We start from the raw sequence: 20,885 nt of genomic DNA, 5'->3' as shown, positions 1-20,885 counted from the left end.
AGCGACATCTGGTCATCTTCAACCACATCTGGTGCGATGGCGTGTTTCCATTGCAGTGACGGGAGAGCACAATCATTCAGGTGCTCAAACCCGGTAAAAAGTCGCTTGATGTGGCTAGCTATATCGACTCATCAGCCTCACCAACGTCCTCTGGAACATTTGGTGTCGGCGGTTGGCTTGGGTCCTGGAGTGACATGGCCTACTGGCTCCATGTCAGGGCGGCTTCCGCCTGGGGCGCTCTACCATTGATAATCTTGTCTCTAGAGTCTGCCATCTGAACAGTCTTTTCCAGACGCCAACATTTTGTTGCCCTCATTTTTGATCATACGCAAAGTGTATGACACCACCTGGCGACATCACCACATTATACGGTTGGTGTGTAAGGCCCGCTCCAGATTTTTATCCAGGAGGATGGGATCATGTAGTGCTCTGTATGGAGTCTCTCTCTCTCTCTCTCTCTCTCTCTCTCTCTCTCTCTCTCTCTTAGTGGCCATTAACGGTTTAGCAGCAGCTATAGGGCCGTACGTCTCACCCTCTGTATGCAGACGACTTATGCATTTTGTGCTGCTCAACCAGCATTGTTGCTAAGCGGCGCGTACAGGGAGCCATCCACAAGTTGCAGTCATAGGCTCTCGCCCACGACTGTTTTCGGCTGCTAGGTCGTGTGTCATGCACTTATGTCTGCATCGTACCGGTCATCCGGAACCAGAACTTTACCTTCGTGACGATCCACTCAATGTAGTAGACACACATCGATTCTTAGGCTGGTTATCGACGCCTGATAGATTTGGCTACCTCACCTTCGTCAGCTTAAGTGGGAAGTGCTGGCAGCACCTCAATTCCGTCTGCTGCCTGAGCAACACCAACTGGGGTGCAGATAGCTCTATTCTGCTGCAGCTCTACAAAGCACTAGTTCAATCCCGCCTTGACTATGGGAGTCTGATTTAGGGTTTGGCGGCGCCATCAGCATTGCCTGTACTCGACACAGTGCACCACTGTGGCATTCGCCTAGCGACGGGAGCTTTTAGAACGAGTCGGTGACCAATGTCCTGCTGGAGGCCGGAGTCCCTCCATTGCAGATCCGGCGTCACAACTGCTCGTTAGTTACGTTGCACATATTCGTAGTTCTCCTGAGCATCCAGATTAGTCTCCTTTTTTCCACCCGCGGCAGTTCATCTCTCGCATCGGCGGTCCTGGTCGGGGCTAACGATTGCGGTTCGCATGTGATCCCTTCTGTCTGGAGTCCTTCCCTTTACCACTTCCCATCCAGGTCCGTCTGCATAAACCTCAATGGTGTACACCTAGGCCACAGATTCATTCGTCTGGACCTTTTGCATGAGCGTAAGGACTCAGCTGCTGCTGCTGCTGCTGCTGCTGCTCTCTGCAGTCACTTCCTCTAGATTCTTAACGTGTTCCGGTGCTCTGAAGTGGTTTACACCGACGGCTCGATGGCTGGTGGTCATGATAGCTTCGCCTACGTCCACAGAGGTCATTTTGAACAGCATTCCTTGCCCGATGGCGGCAGTGTATTCACTGCAGAGCTGGTGGACATCTCTCGTGCTCTTCAGTATATCTGTTCATGCCCTGGGGAATCGTTTCTTCTGTGTACTGACTTCTTGAGCAGCCTACAAGCTATCGACCAGTGCTACCCTCGCCATCCTTTGGTAGCGTCCATCCAGGGTCCATCTAATTCCTCCTGGACCGGTCCCGTCGTTCAGTGGTGTTTGTGTGGACCCTAGGATATGTCGGCATCCCAGGCAACGAACTTGCCGACAGGCTGACCAAACAGACTAATCTGAAAGAGCTTCTGGAGATGGGCATCTGAAACTGACCTGCGTTCTGACTTACGCCGTAGGGTTTTTCGGCTTTGGGAGACGGAATGGCATAACAGTACACACAACAAACCGCGTGTCATTAAGGAGACTACGAATGGAAGTCTTCCATGCGGGACCCCTCGCAGGGAATTATTTGTTCCGATGCCGGCTCCGCATTGGCCGCGCTTGGGCGACCCACGGTTACCTCCTGCGCTGAAGTCCCGCCTGAGTGTCGGTGCGTCGCCCGGTTGAGTGGTCCATATTCTGGCGCACTGTCCAACTTCGACTGCCCAGCGACGAAATTTTGGGTTACCGGACGTGTTGCCGCTAATTTTATCTGACAACCCCTCATCGGCTGATTTAGTCTAAAGTTTTATTCGTGAGGGTGGGTTTTATCATTTGATCAAAGTTTTAGCGCATGTCCTGTGTCCCTCTGTCCTCCACCCTCGTGCTTATAGAGTGGTTTTAATGTGTTGCAGAGTGGGTGGCTTCTCCTTTTTTATTCTCTTGGTCAGCCACCCATGGTAATGTGCTTTGTTTTAATCTATTCATTCCGTTTCTTGCTTTTCTGTGGATTTCTTGTCCCCTTTTGTCCATTTAAACGTTTGTTGCCCTTCATCGTTCTTGTGATTTTCCTTTCATTCCGTTTTGAGTCTCGTTTGTTTTATTTTCACACTTGTGGCATTGTTTTATTCGGAATAAGGGACTGATGATCTCGTAGTTTGGTCATTTTCCTTCTCTTTTAATCCAACCAACCAGCCGTGTCAAGCAGGACACTACTAATGCTGTACCCGAACATTAAGGGTTTTTCCTACTCATCCGCATTAACTTACATTTTTCTTCATTGTGAGTGTAATGGAGTCTTCATAGTTCAAGCGTTTTCCGTATCCTGCAATTTTGCTTGTTCATAAAGGTGTTAACTAAGAGCGCCTCATCAGCCAGTGGTTAGCACACTGGACTCGCATTCGGGAGGACGACGGTTCAATTCCGCGTCAGGCCGTCCTGATTTAGGTTTTCCGTGATTTCCCTAAATCGCTCCAGGCAAATGCCGGCATGGTTCCTTCGAAAGGGCTTCCCTCCCAGTCCTTCCCCAATCCAATGAGTCCGATGACCTCGCAGTTTCGTCTCTTCCCCCGAACAACCCAACCCGCCTAATCAGCGGACGTTATTTTCTTGGTGATTCCTCTTCTTTTTTTCGCAAGCACCTAACGGACAAATGCTCGGCGCACTTCGTAGTAGTTTGACTTAGTTGTCAGATGAATTTTGTTGGCCCAAAGGTGCAGATCTTTCAGAATTCGTTGCATTCTGTTTCTGAAAACATCCGTCATGAACGTCGTGAAATAATTTCACCTGACTGAAAGCAACATTAGCTAGGGTATTTTAGACTAGAAAACGCATTTTTTTCTTCGAAATGTTGCGTCTAAAATTCAGGTAGGTCCTATACTTGAAACGAATATAAAAATGTCCAGCGTTTGATTTAAAAAACCCCGCCAATCTTAATGTCCATATATTCGACGCCGCGGCAAACGTCTCTATCTGGAAACATTGGATTCAACTGGCAGCAGCAATGCACGGATGCGACATGAGTTGAAATTAACAAGATTGCGGTCTCCCTCCTACCGCCCCGCCATCACAAACCCAGAATACTCTCTAGCCGGTGATGTGATGTGTCATTGCAGTCTAGCTAGCGCTACAGTGGAACTTACTTTGACAGAGCTGTTTGGTGCTACAGCTTTATAAAGTCATAGACTTAGCATGGAAGCATACCCAAATGCCTCAAGAGTATGAAGAGGAAAATATCTTTCCATCGCTTTATTATTCAACACCGAAAAAAAGTGTGGAAAAATAGCGAATATGGACGAAAATCGTCTGACATTTGATGTACCAAGTAACAGAACTGTTGTCATGAAAGGTGCTAAAGCTAAACTATAAAAAGTGGACATGAAAAAATGCACTGTTGTGCTCACTGTTGTAAACTTAATCCAATGATTTTAGAACACAAAAAATGCCAAAACCTTCTGAAATACCGCCAGATATTGTTCGTACATGACAAGGGTTGTATGGACGAGGCTGGTACGAAATTATGGATTGTGTGTGGGAGAGAAGGGATGGTATTTTACATGGAGTATCTTCATGTGCTAGATCAGTTCAGTAGTCATTTGAAAAATTATGTGAAAGAGAAATTGAGGCAGGGAAAACGGAGCTTGGTTCACAACTGCAACATCCTGATGTCTCAATAAATGAAACATTTAAAGTGTGTATTAGAGAGCAATGGAACAAATGATGGATAAAACCCAACATAATTTCACGTCGAAGGGAGCTTTAAAACGACATAAATGAAGCAAGTGTCACTGGATAAAACAGTCGTGGTTTAGATTGACATTGTTGTTAAATCTTCAGGGAAGTGCGGCATAAGTAATCCTCTCAGTGGCAGTGAAGGCCATCTGATATATGAAGAGGACGATGACGAAGTAGTTAGATGTCGATTTTCAGGGATTTTAAAGGTCAGTGCAGTTTTATAAACTAAGAATTTTTTAGTCCGGCTTTGCAATCTAATAAAAACAGTAAACATTTTATTTTTTGTAATTAAGATGCGTCTCACAGTCCATAGCGTTTGAGTCCGTAACGATGGCGATGTTTTCTTCAGAACATTGACACCAATACGCAAAGAAGCATTGTCCGCAACCGTTCCCGTTTTCTCAGGTTTAGCTGTCACTCACGTCGTTGCGTTATGTTGACCACACATTCTACGAAGTTTGCGAGCACTCTTGAAACGAACAATGGTATCGAGGCGTGCGTCCGCTGTTTGTAGGTATATGTAGTGCGCTGGACCACAACACGACTTGTTAGTCGTCAGATTTTGTGTTGGGACAAAATGACGGAAGAAGTGGATTATTATTGCATCAAATTTTAAAATTGGCTATTCTCAGTATGGCTGTGGTTCGTCAACTTCCCTATTCCCCTGACCTAGCATAGTTCCGAACCCTACGAGCATCGCGGGAAGGAATGTTTGCCACATTGACATTCTTAAGTAATACGAATCTCACTCGGGAAAGAAACAGTTATTATTGCTGGTTCCATTGGCAATAATTTAGCGGTAAACGCATAACGGGTCATTTAACCGAAAATTGGCGCTTGCAGCCGATTGTGAATACACACACCATAGGAATTTCACCGAAAAAAATTCCAAATTTTGTCATTAAATTCGTTCACCACATACATTTAGCAGACGAATGAAGACAATTTTATTTAAATATGCTTTAAAGACGTTCATACAGTAATCTACGTACGTGGGTAGATAACTGGAAAACAGGGATAAAAATAATCGGGGTTCGAACATGGGGCAACAAAATTTTAAAGCTGCGACGCTAGCCATTGCGTCACTGCTTCGGTTGAACTATATACTCGCTAATGAACTATATACTCGCTAAAAGGCCGTACAGTACCTCGAAAAGTTTGACCGCCGTTTACTCAGAAATGGTAGAGTATGTACGGATAAGCGCATACAGGTGTTAGCTTATTTTGATCCCTCTTCAGCTGAACAAAGTTTCTGGGAAATAAATTATGGCACTTGCCGTTTCGTCGTTAGCAGGGTAACAAAATGAGTATTTCATTTATTGATAGAATTTTAAAAATATGCCGTCATCAAATTAAGAGGTATAATCTTGCTTTAAGGTTTAACGCAAGACCACTATCAAAGCGAGAAACTGTATGTATATCTTAAGTCTCTCAGGCCGTGCATATTCCCCAGACCAGTATTTGAGAATGAAGGCACTTAGCGACGACTTCCAACAAACCTTACATATAATTTCAAACGTTTCTCTGGTTAAATGTTTTACATGCTCAATATTGAATATTTAAAACTCCTTCGTAATCTGAAGTCACCTGTTTTATACACAAGAGTTCGATTCTTTAAAGATAATACTGGTGCTTACCTACTGCGATCGCAGCAGCGCGCCTGTACATTAGATTGTGTGCGTTCTTATTTAAGACACCAAACGCTGGAGGAGGACTCTAAAATTTGGGATTAGTCACATTATCATCTTATAGGCCGCTGCCTTTAAATATGAACCGCTACTTCAGAGAAATGTACTAATGCAGGGTTTCCATTCGCCTTACCTGTTACTGACTTACGTGCTCGTTCAGTTTCATATAGATTTCTGGTATTGTTGTTAAAAGAAACTTCTTGCCAGATTAAAACTGATTGCCAGACCTTGGTTCGAACCCGGAACCTTGTTTCGCCGGTGCTGAAGCCGTGAGAGGTGATTGTGAGTCGTGACAGGATAGCTTTCATCGAAAGCATTGCACACGGAAGGCAAGGTTCGGGGTTAGTGTCGATCCAGCACAGTTTTAATCAGCCGGGTGTGCTGCGCTGGAGATATAAGCTATCACATGCCATTGGGTTCTCTTACAGGCATATCATGATTTTATCCGTATCTAAAAACGATTGTTACTCGTTAAAGTAGGAATTTTGTCATTCCTGCTTTTTAAGATATCGAATGCCACGTCTCTGGAGAAAACGGCGTCGTTAGCGAAACATAATGCTGTTGATTCTACTTCTTAGAAGCACTAGAGCACGGTGTTCAACTGACGCACTGGTTGTCGAATGAAGTGTACATCGCGATCTGTACTGACTAGAAACATCAAACTGACACGCTGTAATTCCCCTGTTAAATTTCCGTGAATTACTTACCAAGCTCATCAGAACTATAAACATTTGAGATAGGAGAAATTTAGTTATTTATCGTCTAAAAGAAATCAACACGTCAAACTGATTTAGGCAATCTGAAAGACCTCATGTTTAACTCTGTGAATGGCTCTTGTGGGCAGCACTAGGAACCACAACCACACTTATAAGGTTTCCCTCAAATTGTTAGAGGCACTGAAAGACAGTTTTCTTTATAAACAAGAAATTGGCTCTGGCGTTGATGTTCTGCATCAGTGAGTATAAAATAGAATATGTAGGACTGAATCAAAGGTTATCTCACTGTACCTTAATTTCTCCCTCGTAAGTTCGTCTGGAGCTTTTTACATTATCTATAAGGGTACTACAGTGTAGTGGTTCCATCAGATGCGCTCTTACCTGTATTTATTGCAGTAGCAGTCTGTTCCCGCAACAGAATAAGTACTACGTAAACACGTTCGTAAAGAATTTCATGCTTCGTACTGCAATTTGGCAAAACCCTCCCTGTTGTGGTAGTACTCACGGGGCTAGCTGTTGTGGAAGGCCATGGCAGACCACAGCTGGCGTTGACCACAATCGACCTCCGTCGGTCTACAACGGAAATGCGACGCGCTACGAACGTTAGGACGTGACCTTGTACTGGGCAGGGTCAAGGTCGCCTACCCGCGACAGCAGCGCCGCCCGGAGCCGCGGACTTTCCGTGGGACTCCGCGAGACAGGGACGCGTGCGCCCCGCGCCACGTGCTACCCTGTTGGCAGGCGCCATAGCCGGCACCAGTTGCGGTTGGTACGGGGGGCGCGGACTCAATCCACAAATTAAGAGGCCGTAAACAGTCGTCTTCGCGAAAACTTCCCGCACCTGACCAGTGCCTACGAATTTGTTAAAGATGCCGCGAGTTCAGACTGCTTCATTGCAACAAGTGGCAAAAGGTACGTCGTGAACAGTGGTGTGGTTTTACTGAAATGTAGTCTAGGGGAAATATGTCTGGGGGGGGGGGGGGGGGCGGCGGCTTGGCTACTGTTAAGTAGCCAACGTAAACTGTAATGAAAATACGATAAATCTGAGAGAGCAGCTCTCTAGAGAACTAATCGTGATAGTTTCGCAGTGAATGACAAAATAGTTTCACAACTCAGGGTAAACTTGTAAGTAGTAAACATACATGTCGCTTTCTTCGAAATAGTGCTGGGTTGATACGTCTGGCGGATTGTTTACGAAGATTTTTCCCGGGAGGGAAGGAGAAGACAGCAGTTGCTCCTCCCGCATCTCGCTGGGTACGCCCTTACATGGTAACAAAAGGCGTGAAAGATTGAAACGTTAGTTTGCCAGTTAGTAGAATGTCAAAGGTAAATTGTCTTTCTCAGATAAATGTTTTTCACCTATGCTTGGGCAGGTTCGGCTTGAAACCGGACCTCCGTTTAACAAGTGAAATTTCGTTTTAAAATAAGTATGTAATTGCTACATTTGTCTTCAGTCCGAAGACTTCATTGGAAAGTCCTTAACGGAAGAGTCGCTGCATAACTACAGCAACCTACATATACTTTAATCTGTTTAGAAATAAACTTAATTCTGGATCAGAGAAACTAAGCATTCTGCTATCTAGAGCGCATTTCATATAAGATAAATGGCTATAATTTGACCGCTACGGTCGCAGGTTCGAATCCTGCCTCGGGCATGGATGTGTGTGATGCCCTTTGGTTACTTAGGTTTAAGTAGTTCTAAGTTCTAGGTCACTGATGACAAATGCAGTTAAGTCCCATAGTGCTCAGAGCCATTTGAACCAGTGTTTTCGGGTAATTAATCCGCTTGCTTTACTATAAGAACGTGATAGAATTTGTCACAACAGCCTGTGAGCTTAACCTGATTAATTAAAATTTCTGATAAGGCAAGTTCGTTTTGCGAGACTGACGCCCACAGACAATTATAAAATAATGCAACTCTTGCTATGAGACAAGCGTGGGAGGGGGGGGGGAGGAATAATAGCATCCTAAGCGATTAAGTAATAAGTAAGGGTAACATACTTCCCAAACATTAGGCAGGAAAAACGAATTTGACAAGGTGTTGACATAGGAACACTTTTTTGTACAAAATAGATGGTAAATTGTTTCCTACTTGACCTAAAGTTGCTTTTATCTGAAATGACCTAACGCCAAACTGTTGCGCCAGTTAGCTCAGTAACCCGCTAGTGAGAACCACACTAGGCGAAACCGGGCCTGTCTGCTTCGCAGTAACCTCAGGGCGGATGCGCTTGGCTGGGGTGATTTGCTGGCGGAGGCGGGACGAGTTACCTCAGCCACCTGCGTACCGCCTCCGCGGTGGCGCCACGACACGGCCATTGAAGCGGAAATCCGCTTGCCGTGAACGTCTGTCCCACAATGTACTTGGCGCGCTCACGAAGGCGAGTTGTAAACTCTTGTGACCAAAAGTTTACAACTAATTCGACCAAATCTACTCACAAGTTTGCAGTTATTTTCTGCCCGCGAAGCATTGTAGTACGATCTTTTAAATTGAAAGGGTCGATGGGGCCATTGCGGACTTCCTATCGGACATAAGCAGCAGATGGTTTAAAAAAAACTTGCAGAGCGTAACTTCGTAGTTTCCAAATTGCTTGAAAGTAGGTTACGTAAATGCGAACTGTGGTAAATGAAGACCCTTAACTGGCATCAGACACGTTTCGGTATATGCCAGCGACTCTGAGGAAATGAATCTGGATCAGAGTGAAGATTTACAACCGGATATTTTTTCAACGGAACAATTATCAGATAAGCGCGGAGCCAGAAACGTGTAAAGAATAATCTTCGCGTGCCCAGTTTCCTGCAAGATACTGGTTAGATATAGCTCACGAAACATGAATTGTTCAAATTCGCTATATGACTATGGTACGGGAAGTATCTACATAAGAAACATGATAGAACTCGATTTGAATTTGGTTAATCTTGGGGAAAGAAAATACTTTGTCATACATTCAATTTTCACTGAAATTTCCGGAAGAAGCTGTTTTCGAGTTTTCGTATTACGAAACTCAAATGAATAAGTAATATTTGAACTCTCGACCTCGCTGTAAGACTTCTAGAATGCCTGGTAGAGGTCAACGAGGCACATAGACATTTCCTCTGCTGTTGGAACAGGTATGCTTCAGTCTTATCGATTACAATTATAATTTCACGAATATCGATTGACAGCCGGTGGAACTTGGCAGGTTATCAGGTCAGTGTTATTTTCTGGCGCATGTTACGTCGTTGTTAGTTATTAGTTGCATCCTTAGCCTGTTTTTTTTTTTTCCCAATGGGGAACGTGTTGAAATTCTTTAATCTCCGTGTGGGATAATGTAAGAGCAAACTGCTGCTATCTGTAGATCTACATTCTCTGCAAACTACTTTGAAGTGCATGGCAGAGGATACTTTAAGACATGTTCATTCTTCAGCAACCAGAACTGTCTATTGACTTATTTACAGTTGGGAAGAAAAACCATACCTGTCAGACCTGGGCTGAAACGCAAATTAAGTAGGAAAGATGGGACATTCCTAACGAACATGAAGACTTCGGCTCGCACAGTCAAAACATGTACCCATGCAAACTTGCTTGTCTGGGTTTTGTAATATTTTACGGAATTAGCAACTGGTGGTTGCAGCTTGAACTTCGAAAGGAAGTCTCCAGTTGTAGATGGACCTTTACATGCTAGAATTCTCCCGTACTGTGCCCGATCAACCTATCCCTGCTTTTTCAAGTTGTGCCTTAGAGCTCTTTCGATAATTTGATCCAGTACTTCTTAATTCAGTAAATCACCTGTCTGATATTTGGTGTTCTTCTGTAGCAGTGCATTTCAGAAGCTTAGCTTATATTTTCGTGTCTGTGCTGCTCATAGCCTGTATTTCACTTTAGTCAGAGACTACACTCTGAATACCCGAAGGAAATGACATAAACGTTCTCTGTATATATTCAGTGGTAGACTACACACTTACATGACAGCTAGTCTGAGCAAATGAACTGGTCGTGACACTTGACAGATCACAAATACAATCACTTTTGGCAATGTCTTTGTGTAAGACTGAACGTTTCTCGTGGGATAGAGAGTGTTGCCTACTGCAAACCTTACTGACAAGAATAGTTTGTGACTTAGATGTCACAGTCAATCACATGGATTTGTTTTGGTGAGTTGAAAGAACATAATTTTCCGGAAGGGTGTCAGGTTGTTGCTGGACACAGGTGCTGTAATTTTAAAGCAAACTTGCCCTGTTTTGAAAACACAACACTGAGGAAGAGAATGCCCTAAATAAAGTTATAAAGACCACAGTCACACACTTTAATCTGGAACACAGTATTGGTAGCATCATACTCAAGGAAGAATGAGATATCAGACACTGAAGCACGATAGAGGGCTGTCTAAATACCTTTGGCATTTACGAAAGTTCAAATAAGTCCTCTAGTTTTGTCACCTCTGTGTTGCATACTAATTAGGTGTAGTTATGACCCATACATAGCACTAAAACATTAATCCAGGGGCTTTCATTATCATGAATATACCTCAACATGTAAGAAACGTGAAATACCTTTAAGAACAAAATATTGTGTATAAATGAAGTGGCACTCAAATTGATTTGTTCAGGATTGATCAGTTTAAATTGCATGCTATGCAGAATAGCTAGTTTAATATTTTCACCCATCACTGACAGAAGTAAAATATCAAATCTAGGGATTATTACCTAGATACAGGTAAATCACTTTCTTAACCAAATTTAAAGAAACTTACTGTTACAATAAAATTTTAGTAGTTTCATAGACATTAACTGTCAAAATGGCTCTGAGCACTATGGGACTTAACATCTGTGGTCATCAGTCCCCTAGAACTTAGAGCTACTTAAACCTAACTAACCTAAGGGCATCACACACATCCATGCCCGAGGCAGGATTCGAACCTGCGACCGTAGCAGTCGCGCGGTTCCGGACTGCGCGCCTAGAACCGCTAGACCACCGCGGCCGGCATTAACTGTCATTCTGAGCCTCACTAGTAGACATTACTATTACTGATTTAATATAGTCTGGTACTAAAGAGCTCTTCAGTAAGGTGTGAACTGAACAATGATAAATTCTTGCTTTCCTGATTGTAGTTAGCTACAGTCATTCAGTACCCCTATAAGATCGGCTACATAAATTATTGTGCTCATGAGGACATAAAAGTAAAATGTTTCAACTTTAAAAATTTCCCTGTCTATTGCTAAGTCTGGCTTGCAGCTTGGTGTCAACTACATGCCACAAAAGTTTGTCAGGTGTCCAGTCAAATTGTGTAATTGACAACCAATTGCAAACATAGAATTTCTTGTAACAGTAAAATGTTTGACTCCTATTAGAATGTGTCAATTTTTGGAGTAAGGTCCTCCAGTGTAAAATATTTCCTTAAACATCTCTTGATTCAGTGCAGCATTTCAGTGGCTTTCAAAGTGCCTAAGTTACTTCAGATTAATAGCATAGCTATTTCAAACCTTTGTGGTTACCCCACCTTGAAAAGGGTGAGGCAAACGAAAAGAAAAAGATTTGGTACCATATAACAAGGATTTGTAAGTTAATTTTTGATAAATCTACCTGCCTCCACTTTACCACCACAGCTTGTTTTCTGACAGTGGTAGGTCTTAAATCACTGCAGACCAACTTCAGAATTGACAAATGACTAGTTTTTGTCTCTTATGCATTACATTTGTGCAGAGGATGGTAAAATTCTTCCTGGTTGTTACATTATTTTCTGTTATCCCCTCCTTGTGTTCATTTTTCAAGTTAACTTGAACTTAAGCCACTGGAAGTTTCATGAACACAACCATTCCCTCTTAACATTACAATGTGAAATACACATTTATCAGTATTGAATATTTGTTATAGTTAAACCTCAGCTGGTTCTATCATATTTTGAGCTAGATGTATGCCTGTGAAGACATGTTTAAAGCTCGTGTCTCCTCTCCCCCCCCCCCCCCCCCCCTGCAGAAAGTGCTTGCTGTCCTGATCATGTTCCGTTTAGTACTTATTGCAGTTGGATACATCCAGTGAGCAATATTTTAAATATGTTTGTTCCAGCTTGCATGAAAATGCAATCAATCAAATGTTAATATGAACTATTTATGAGCACCATCAAAACTATTGTGCTTCTGTTTATTACTCTGCCATAGTGAAAATAATTGTGGAAATACACGAATTGTACGTAATGTACAGATGAATCGCAAAAGAACTTGTTAGTGATACTTCAGATCGGAAACTTTTTAGCGCCCATCTCATTTGCAGTCATGCTTTAAATCTATTTTTCATGTGCAATTGTAGACTAAGATTAAGTAGAACTGTTTCGTTTAAAACAAATACATAGTGTGGTAGCAGTAGTCTGGTAACTCCGATTGTTAACCTTCATTTTGCTCTTAAATATGACAAGAACCTACTGCATAAAGTAATGTGGTGACTGTCATCCAACAGTACATCTAATAAATTTGGTGATCATTTCAGGGTAGTCTCACCTGTAAAATTATAAGAACTAGAAATTTATTCATCCATTTTGTTTCAGGATTTCTTCACAGAAATTGTAAAACTTCCTGGAAGCTGAAATCAGTACTAAAGTATCAAATGTGCTTCTTAGTGTAGGCTACATATTGCAGAGAGTAAACAAATCTGTCAAACTGCAGTGATGATAAATATTATATTGGAAGATCTTGCTGATATTGTGGTACTCTTGCCACAGTTCCTACTTGATTATCTTATTGAAAGGAGTTTAAAACATTTGAGAAACTCAACCCGTATTAAAATCATTATCCAGCAATCCTGGTTTTTGTTCTGTGTGGTTTCCTTAAGTTGAAGTAAATCCAAATATGATGTACTTCCAAAAAGACTGCTTCAAATTTGTTGCCCTATCCGTGCAGAGTTCGACTCGGACCACTCTCTAATTTTAGTGGTGCCTAAATTTCCTTGTTATAGTTGTTGCTGTATTTTTTCGAGGTAGATGCGAAGCTTTAGCCCTTGTAAACCAAATATTTGATTAAAGAATCAAAATTCTGTGCCCACCTTTTCTTCCTATGCAATTGTATGGATTCTGCTGCATGAGCAGTGTAACTTACAGCTTTCCTCTGTTTTAAAATGTCAAGAAAATTCTGCAGTGAGTCATAGAAGTTTTCTTCTATTTCAGTGAAGCCTGCAGACATGTACTTCGAAGAAAATGAGTGAGTACTGTGCTTGAACAGCAGAACTTGCCTGCATTTATCAATGCATGAAAAAAGCATGGAAAAGATACTTGCTTTGCACATTTGTGTGGTTACAATGCATGTGTAATACCTTTGAATATACATACAATAATTTAAAAGCATGTTAAATATTGCAAATGTTCTGATTAGTTGCAAATGGTGTAAATGTTAAGTGGATGATCCATTACACTGTATTTGAAAGGTGGAAAGATTTTTAATATGTCTGCCTGTGTTAAAAAAGATGTACATGTTCTTCTGTGCTTCTATTAAAAGCATATTCAGTAGAATACCAAAAACAAGTTATCAGTGTGGAACATATTTGGAAAAGGTGGAATTTCCATGCTGTTGACGCACAATGCAACAATTACTGTTGCAGTACTAATCATCTAGATTAGTTGTGGTATATTTACTAAAAAGAGTAAACAAATATCACTAAAAATGTAAATTTGGTACAATTACAGTGTTAAATAATATTGAAAGTTTGTGTGAAGAAATTACTTCCTGCAATCACTAGCATGATGTAAGATATGAAATGTAGTGCATGAGCAGTAAAAATAACATTGTTAATATGCACTATCAAATAACAAATGGTATGTAAGTACCTGTCATACTGACTGCACTTTTTTTTCCAGGAATATGGACAGCATCTTGATAAGTGGCACAATAGGTGCCATTAAAGCAATTGCATTTGTCTGTGATATAATAACATATCCAGTTCATTTCATTCTCCAAAGGCCATGGGAGAAGAAAAGACTTTCAAGTAGAGTAAAAGTAAGTTCTTCTGTAATTGAATAGTTTCTCAAGGCCTAAATTTTTAGTAAGAAGCTGAATGAATGAATGCATATATGTACAATCATAAATGGCTGATTACTTTCTCCTTTTCAACAGGCACAAACTGTTGCCTTAGATGAGACGTCAATTACTTACCGTAGTCTTCAGACTCCACAGAAGCATCACTTGAGAATGGTGCGTGATAAAGTGGACACAATGGAAAAAATGTTAGTCTACGTTTCACGCCTGTATCCTACAAGGCGCTGTCTAGGTACCAGAGAAATTCTGGCAGAAGAAGATGAGCCACAACCCAATGGACGAATTTTCAAAAAGGTAAGACTGTTAAAAGTGAACTTCATGCTTTGTATGCTGCTGCTGCTTCTTGTTCCTAAGGGTGGCCTGTCAGTTGTCACTTCTTCACTCTGAAAGTTACTTTGCTCTTAAAGATCTTTGTACAATTCCCATTTTATTCATTAATCAATTTACCATTAACACATCTGATACTGAACTCTGTGACCTTTAGTCTCAATAGTTAGTAATCAAACAATTGCTTGCATTTATTGTCATACATGGTAGATGCTCATCACTCTTCCTGTATAATCTATACAATTGTGCAGATAATTATTATTTTTCTCTGTTAATGGAATTGATGTAACATTATTAATATTCATTAAAAAACGTTAGTTGAATCTTAAATATTTAACTTAAAGCTTCATTTAAAATCGGTATGAATAAAAACTTAGTCTTTCTGCAGTAGATCTAATTCTAAGAATAATTCCTCTTTCAAAGAGAATGATGCTGGGTTGGATTTTGGTAAGAAAACATTCCAAAATTTGGTGAGAAAAACATTCCACAATTATTTTAAGACCTGATTTGCTTTTTGATGCATATGCTGCAGTCCTAAGATTAATATTAAGCATGTCACTTTTGATTCCAATGTGATTTTTTTTTCAGTTTATAATGGGTGATTATAAATGGAAAACATTTGAAGAAGTGGAAACCATCTCTTCTCATTTTGGCTGTGGTTTGAGAGCTCTTGGATTGCAACCAAAACAAAATGTTGTCATATTTGCCGAAACAAGGGCAGAGTGGCTTTTTGCTGCTCATGGATGCTTCAAACAGAATATGACAGGTATGATGAAAATTTAAGTTTTCAATTTTACAAACTCAAATAAAAACTAACCAGCTACTTAAAATTTTATAGCGAATACATTTAAAAGTAATGGGATCTTCACAAATTTACATCAGTCTGAAAGAGAACTGCATATGCACACTCCTGACAGTGTTGCCTTTGTCAAATACCTGGATGCATATATATAATTAAGCCAATGGCTGTGCTGGTTCCTGTCAGATCACTGAAGAGCTGTCAGCTGGGCTACCACTTGGGTGACAGACTGGGTCTGCTGAGTGTTGGCAGGTGCACTCAGCCCTTATGAGGATAATTGCAGCTTCTTAATTGGGAACTAATGACTCTGATAACAAACTGACAATGGTTGGGAGAGTGGTGACCTTACCACATACCCCTCCATATCTGCATCCAATGGCAACTATCAGCCGAGTGTGACAAGGCAGTTGGTGAGCACCAATTGCTCAGTTTTGGATGTAAATTGTGTGAAGTGTACTTCATCTTGAGAATCTTATAACTGAAAATGGAATTTCAGATTAAATTTGTGGATTCACCTCTTCTACTAATACCAAACTTTAAAGTTAGAGACAGAACTTCTGAGGGGAAAACAGCTTCCATTTCAGTACATATGCACTGTGATATTTACAAAAGTTACTGCACATGAACTTGCCAGTCTTTGCTATTATCTTTAAGGTTCACCAAAAAATATCTGAATTATTAAAAATAACAAAAGGGTTGATACCGTGCATAGGCTTTCCAGAAGACCTAGCTGACATCATTCTCAAATTGCCAAATGATACGGTTTTCTACTTCCAGAAAAGTAATGAAAATATGCATTTTAGAAATTCTTAGTGTTCCTGCCCTTGGAAGACATTAATCACATGTACTACTACTCAGCACAGCCTAAAATGCAAAACTATTGTAATGCTGTGTGGTGCAACAACTTTGGATGTCTTTAAATTGGCTGCCACTTGGGCAGTTCAGTGTCTGTGACATACTACAGTAATCTTACTGGGGACTTTGGACCTAACATAAAATATGAATCAGGTCATGCATGGTGAACCTTCAGGTCACTGAGGTGAAGTAAGAGAAAAGGCACTGTTTCACCTTGTGAACTTAGTTTCCAGCATTTGCTTTACTACTAGACCTCACAAATGCAGAAAGTAAATTCTTACTTTTGTGCAATGCTTAAAAATTCACATTGCATACATCTTGCAAAGGAAGGTGAAGGTAGTGATACTACTTCTGGAGCCAATGAAACTGCTGCTAAGTAATTGAAAGTCAAATTGTAAGGGTGTTTTTGGTTTTTTCTTCTAGAAATTTGCATCTAAATTTGAGAACCAGTAGTAAAGCTCATATGCAATACACAGTGGAAAAAACAAATTATTCCTAGTTAAACTCAGTTTAAATTATGTTCATAAAGTAATTATAAATTTTTAAAATTTGAAAGGGAAACATCTGCCTTCAGTCAGTTTTACTTGAATGAAAGTACATATTAGATTTCTTAGTTTTGTTCTGTTAATAATTATTTTTCAGCTTTGTTATTGCTTGGAAAATTCCTGTTCTCTTTACTCCTGCAATTTTCCAGTTGTCACCATATATGCAACACTAGGAGAAGATGCAATTGCGCATGGCATTAATGAAACGGAAGTACAAACTGTCATAACATCACATGAACTGTTGCCAAAATTCAAAAAAGTTCTGCCCATGTGCCCAAGAGTGAAACTACTGATTTACATGGAAGATAGTTTGAAGAAAACGGACATCACAGGTTACAAAGATGGAGTTCAAATAGTTCCTTTCTCAGAAGTCTTGAGACAAGGAAAAGAGTCAAATGCAGGTATGTTTTTCCTTTAGTGGCTATTTATACTGTGCAAGATACTTAATAATATTGCATAATAGTATAAAGTAAACATGTGGTAATGGGAGTTCCTAAAACACAAATTTTGTGGTTGTCAAATGGACCTTTTATGAGGTCTGTTCAAAAAAATTCTGGAACATTCATAATTTTGTGCCAATGGTGCATTAGAGTGAAATGTGGTTGGCATCCTTGAACATGCCTGTATTTAAAGTGTAACTGCTGGAAGTTCCATTGTTGTATGTCTGTTAGTTACTGTTCAGTGCTGTGTTGAGTACAACATTGTTGGACAGTTTGCGAATTTAGATGGCAGTCAGAGGAGCAACGCATCTGCATAAAATTTTGCGTGAAACTCCAGAAAACCTTTATATATAAGCACTGGCACGTCGATAGACACACAAACATACACACAAAATTCAAGCTTTCGCAACAAACTGTTGCCTCCTCAGGAAAGAGGGAAGGAGAGGGAAAGACGAAAGGATGTGGGTTTTAAGGGAGAGGGTAGGAGTCATTCCAATCCCGGGAGCGGAAAGACTTACCTTAGGGGGAAAAAGGAAAAAAGGACGGGTATGCGTGCGCACGCGCACACGCACACATCCATCCACACATATACAGACACAATCAGACATACTTAAAGACCCTCTCCCTTAAAACCCACATCCTTTCGTCTTTCCCTCTCCTTCCCTCTTTCCTGAGGAGGCAACAGTTTGTTGCGAAAGCTTGAATTTTGTGTGTATGTTTGTGTTTGTTTGTGTGTCTGTCGACATTCCAGCGCTTTAGTTTGGTAAGTCAAATCATCTTTGTTTTTAGATATATTTTTCCCACGTGGAATGTTTCCCTCTCTCTCTCTCTCTCTCTCTCTCTCTCTCTCTCTCTCTCTCTCTCTCTCTCTCTCTATATATATATATATATATATATATATATATATATATATATATATATATATATATATATATATATATATAGGGAAACATTCCACGTGGAAAAATATATCTAAAAAGAAAGATGATGAGACTTACCAAACAAAAGCGCTGGCAGGTCGATAGACACACAAACACAAATATACACACAAAATTCAAGCTTTCGCAACAAACTGTTGCCTCATCAGGAAAGAGGGGAAGGAGAGGGAAAGACGAAAGGATGTGGGTTTTAAGGGAGAGGATAAGGAGTCATTCCAATCCCGGGAGCGGAAAGACTTACCTTAGGGGGGAAAAAAAGGACAGGTATACACACGCGCACGCACGCACGCGCACGCACGCACATCTAAAGACAGAGATGTCAGTCGAGGTGGAAGAGTAGAGGCAAAGAAGTTGTTGAAAGACCGCCACTCATACCTCACCTGTCTTTGGGAGATGGAGGACTTGTCCAAAATGAGATCTGGGTCAGTCTGGATCAAAACATCCTCTGTCCAGTCAGGGGCATTACTTGCTTGTGACAAGCTGGGATGTGTTTCTAGAAACAATCACGCCCCATAACAGCTTAAATATGGACCAGGGTATCATATTTCACAGGGACCCTGATGACGAGCTGTGTACCAGTTAAGAGTGGCGAGGTGTGCATTTCGTGTGCACCGGGGTCAGAGGGATAATCAGGTTGTCACTGGTGCCTTCATCTTGGCCTTAGAGGGTGATACATTACCCGAGAAAGTCAAGGTGATGGTCTACCGCTGAAATGTAAAGCACTATATCCCTCCCCTAAAGTCGGCTTTAAATGCCGGAAGTTTGGCCATATGTCTTCCCGCTGTACTTCCAGCGTCACATGCCGAAATGGTGAACGCCCAGCACATCCCAATACTCCATGTGCCCCACCTCCCATCTGTGTCAACTGCAGAGAGCACCATTCGCCTTGCTCACCTGATTGCAGGATTCTTCAGAAAGAAAGGTAAACCATGGAGTGAAAGACCCTGGACTGACTGACCTACACTGAGGCTAAGAGGAAATTTGAACTGCTGCATCCTGTCTGTATGACATAGTGTTACGCCGCTGCTACAACAGTTCTATCCCCATTAGCTCCGCCAATCAGTCACCTCTGAGAGCTGGAAGACTACACCTGCAACCTTGATGGTGGGGGCACTTCCCTACCTGTTGCTCCTGCACCACCTACTTCGGGAGCACCCCCCCCCCCCCCCCCCAACAATCAGGGATAGCAGTCCCCACTTCTGCGCTGGAGAAGCATAAGACTACTTCAGCTCCTCTTGCTAGGAAGGGTCCCTTGAGTCACTCCCATTCCAGGTCTCTGCTAGTGGGAAAGATGACACCTGCCAGTGTCTGAAGAGCCCAAAAGCAGCTGGTAGTAGGGCTTCAAGCTCATCCTCAGTCCCAGAGACTGAATCATTGAAGTCCTCGCAGCCAGGGAAACCCTAGGAGCAGTGAGAGAAATCCAAACAGAAAATCTCCAAGACCAAGGAAATAGCGGTGGCACCCACACCACTGCTCTGAGTCTGAGGTGGAGATTATGGCATCTGCTGACCTAGATGTCGCCAGACCCTCAGACACAATGGATATAGACTACTCAGGAAATAAATTGGTGGCAGCAGGTGACCCTGGGGTGTAGACTGCCTCATTGTTTCATGCCTTCAAAGTCTCAAGATCCTCATCCTCCAGTGGAATTGAGGCAGTTTTTTCCACTGCCTGGCTGAGCTACAGAACCTGTTAAGCTTTACACCTGCTTTTTGCATTGCCTTTCAGGAATCCTGGTTACCGGCAATGTGGACACCTGCCCTCCGTGGCTATCACAGGAACTGTAGCGACTTTAACAGTGTCAGATGGAGTTTGCGTTTGTCCTAAACTCACTCTGTAGTGAAACTGTCCCTTCAAACCCCTCTTGAAGCTGTCAGAATGACGACACAGGAAATAAGTCTATAGTGTATATCTTCCTCCAGATGGTGCAGTACCCCTGAATGTATTAGCTGCACTGATTGATCAGCTCCCTAAACCTTTCCTACTTTGGGAGATTTTAACACCCATAACCCTTTGTGGAGTGACACCATGCTTACCGGCCGAGGCAGATATGTCGGAACTTCACTGCCTCACGTCGACCCCTGCCTCTTAAATACTGGGGCTGCCACACATTTCAGTGTGGCTCATGGTAGTTACTTGGCCATTGATTTATAAATTTGCAGCCCAGGAATTCTCCCATCTCTCCACTGAAGAGTGCATGACGACCTGTGTGATAGGCCGATGGACACCTGCCCAGATGGGCTTTAAACAAAGTGGACTGGGAAACTTTCACCTCTGTCACCGTTGAATCTCCACCACACGGTAACATAGATGCGATGGTTGAGCAGGTGACTACAATTGTTTTTGCGGCACAAAACATGATTGCTCACTCTTATGGTGCCCCGGCAGTAGGCAGTAGGCAGTCCGTTGGTGGTCACTGGAAGTTAGATGAATCAATTAAGGAGTGTCAGCCAGCTACACAGTGGCA

General features: G+C 41.9%; 1 protein-coding gene across 8 annotated transcripts in view; it reads left to right on the top strand.

Annotated features, from left to right (window-relative positions):
* Positions 1-20,885, top strand: part of LOC126237160 (long-chain-fatty-acid--CoA ligase 4) — a 244,608-nt gene that overhangs the window by 208,388 nt on the left and 15,335 nt on the right. For 5 of the 8 annotated variants that reach the window (XM_049947006.1, XM_049947007.1, XM_049947009.1 and 2 more), the window contains 5 exons: positions 13,650-13,683; positions 14,337-14,475; positions 14,593-14,808; positions 15,430-15,607; positions 17,190-17,441. In XM_049947006.1, coding sequence (XP_049802963.1) covers positions 13,650-13,683; positions 14,337-14,475; positions 14,593-14,808; positions 15,430-15,607; positions 17,190-17,441 — 819 coding nt within the window. Of the gene's footprint in view, positions 1-7,370; positions 7,429-13,649; positions 13,684-14,336; positions 14,476-14,592; positions 14,809-15,429; positions 15,608-17,189; positions 17,442-20,885 lie in introns of those variants that run through there. The other 3 variants (XM_049947012.1, XM_049947013.1, XM_049947005.1) reach the window with 2 other exon arrangements.

This window comes from Schistocerca nitens, chromosome 2 (assembly GCF_023898315.1).
Source record: "Schistocerca nitens isolate TAMUIC-IGC-003100 chromosome 2, iqSchNite1.1, whole genome shotgun sequence".
NCBI lineage: Eukaryota > Metazoa > Arthropoda > Insecta > Orthoptera > Acrididae > Schistocerca > Schistocerca nitens.
Note: the sequence above shows the minus strand (reverse complement) of the source record. Positions and strands in the feature narration are given on the sequence as shown.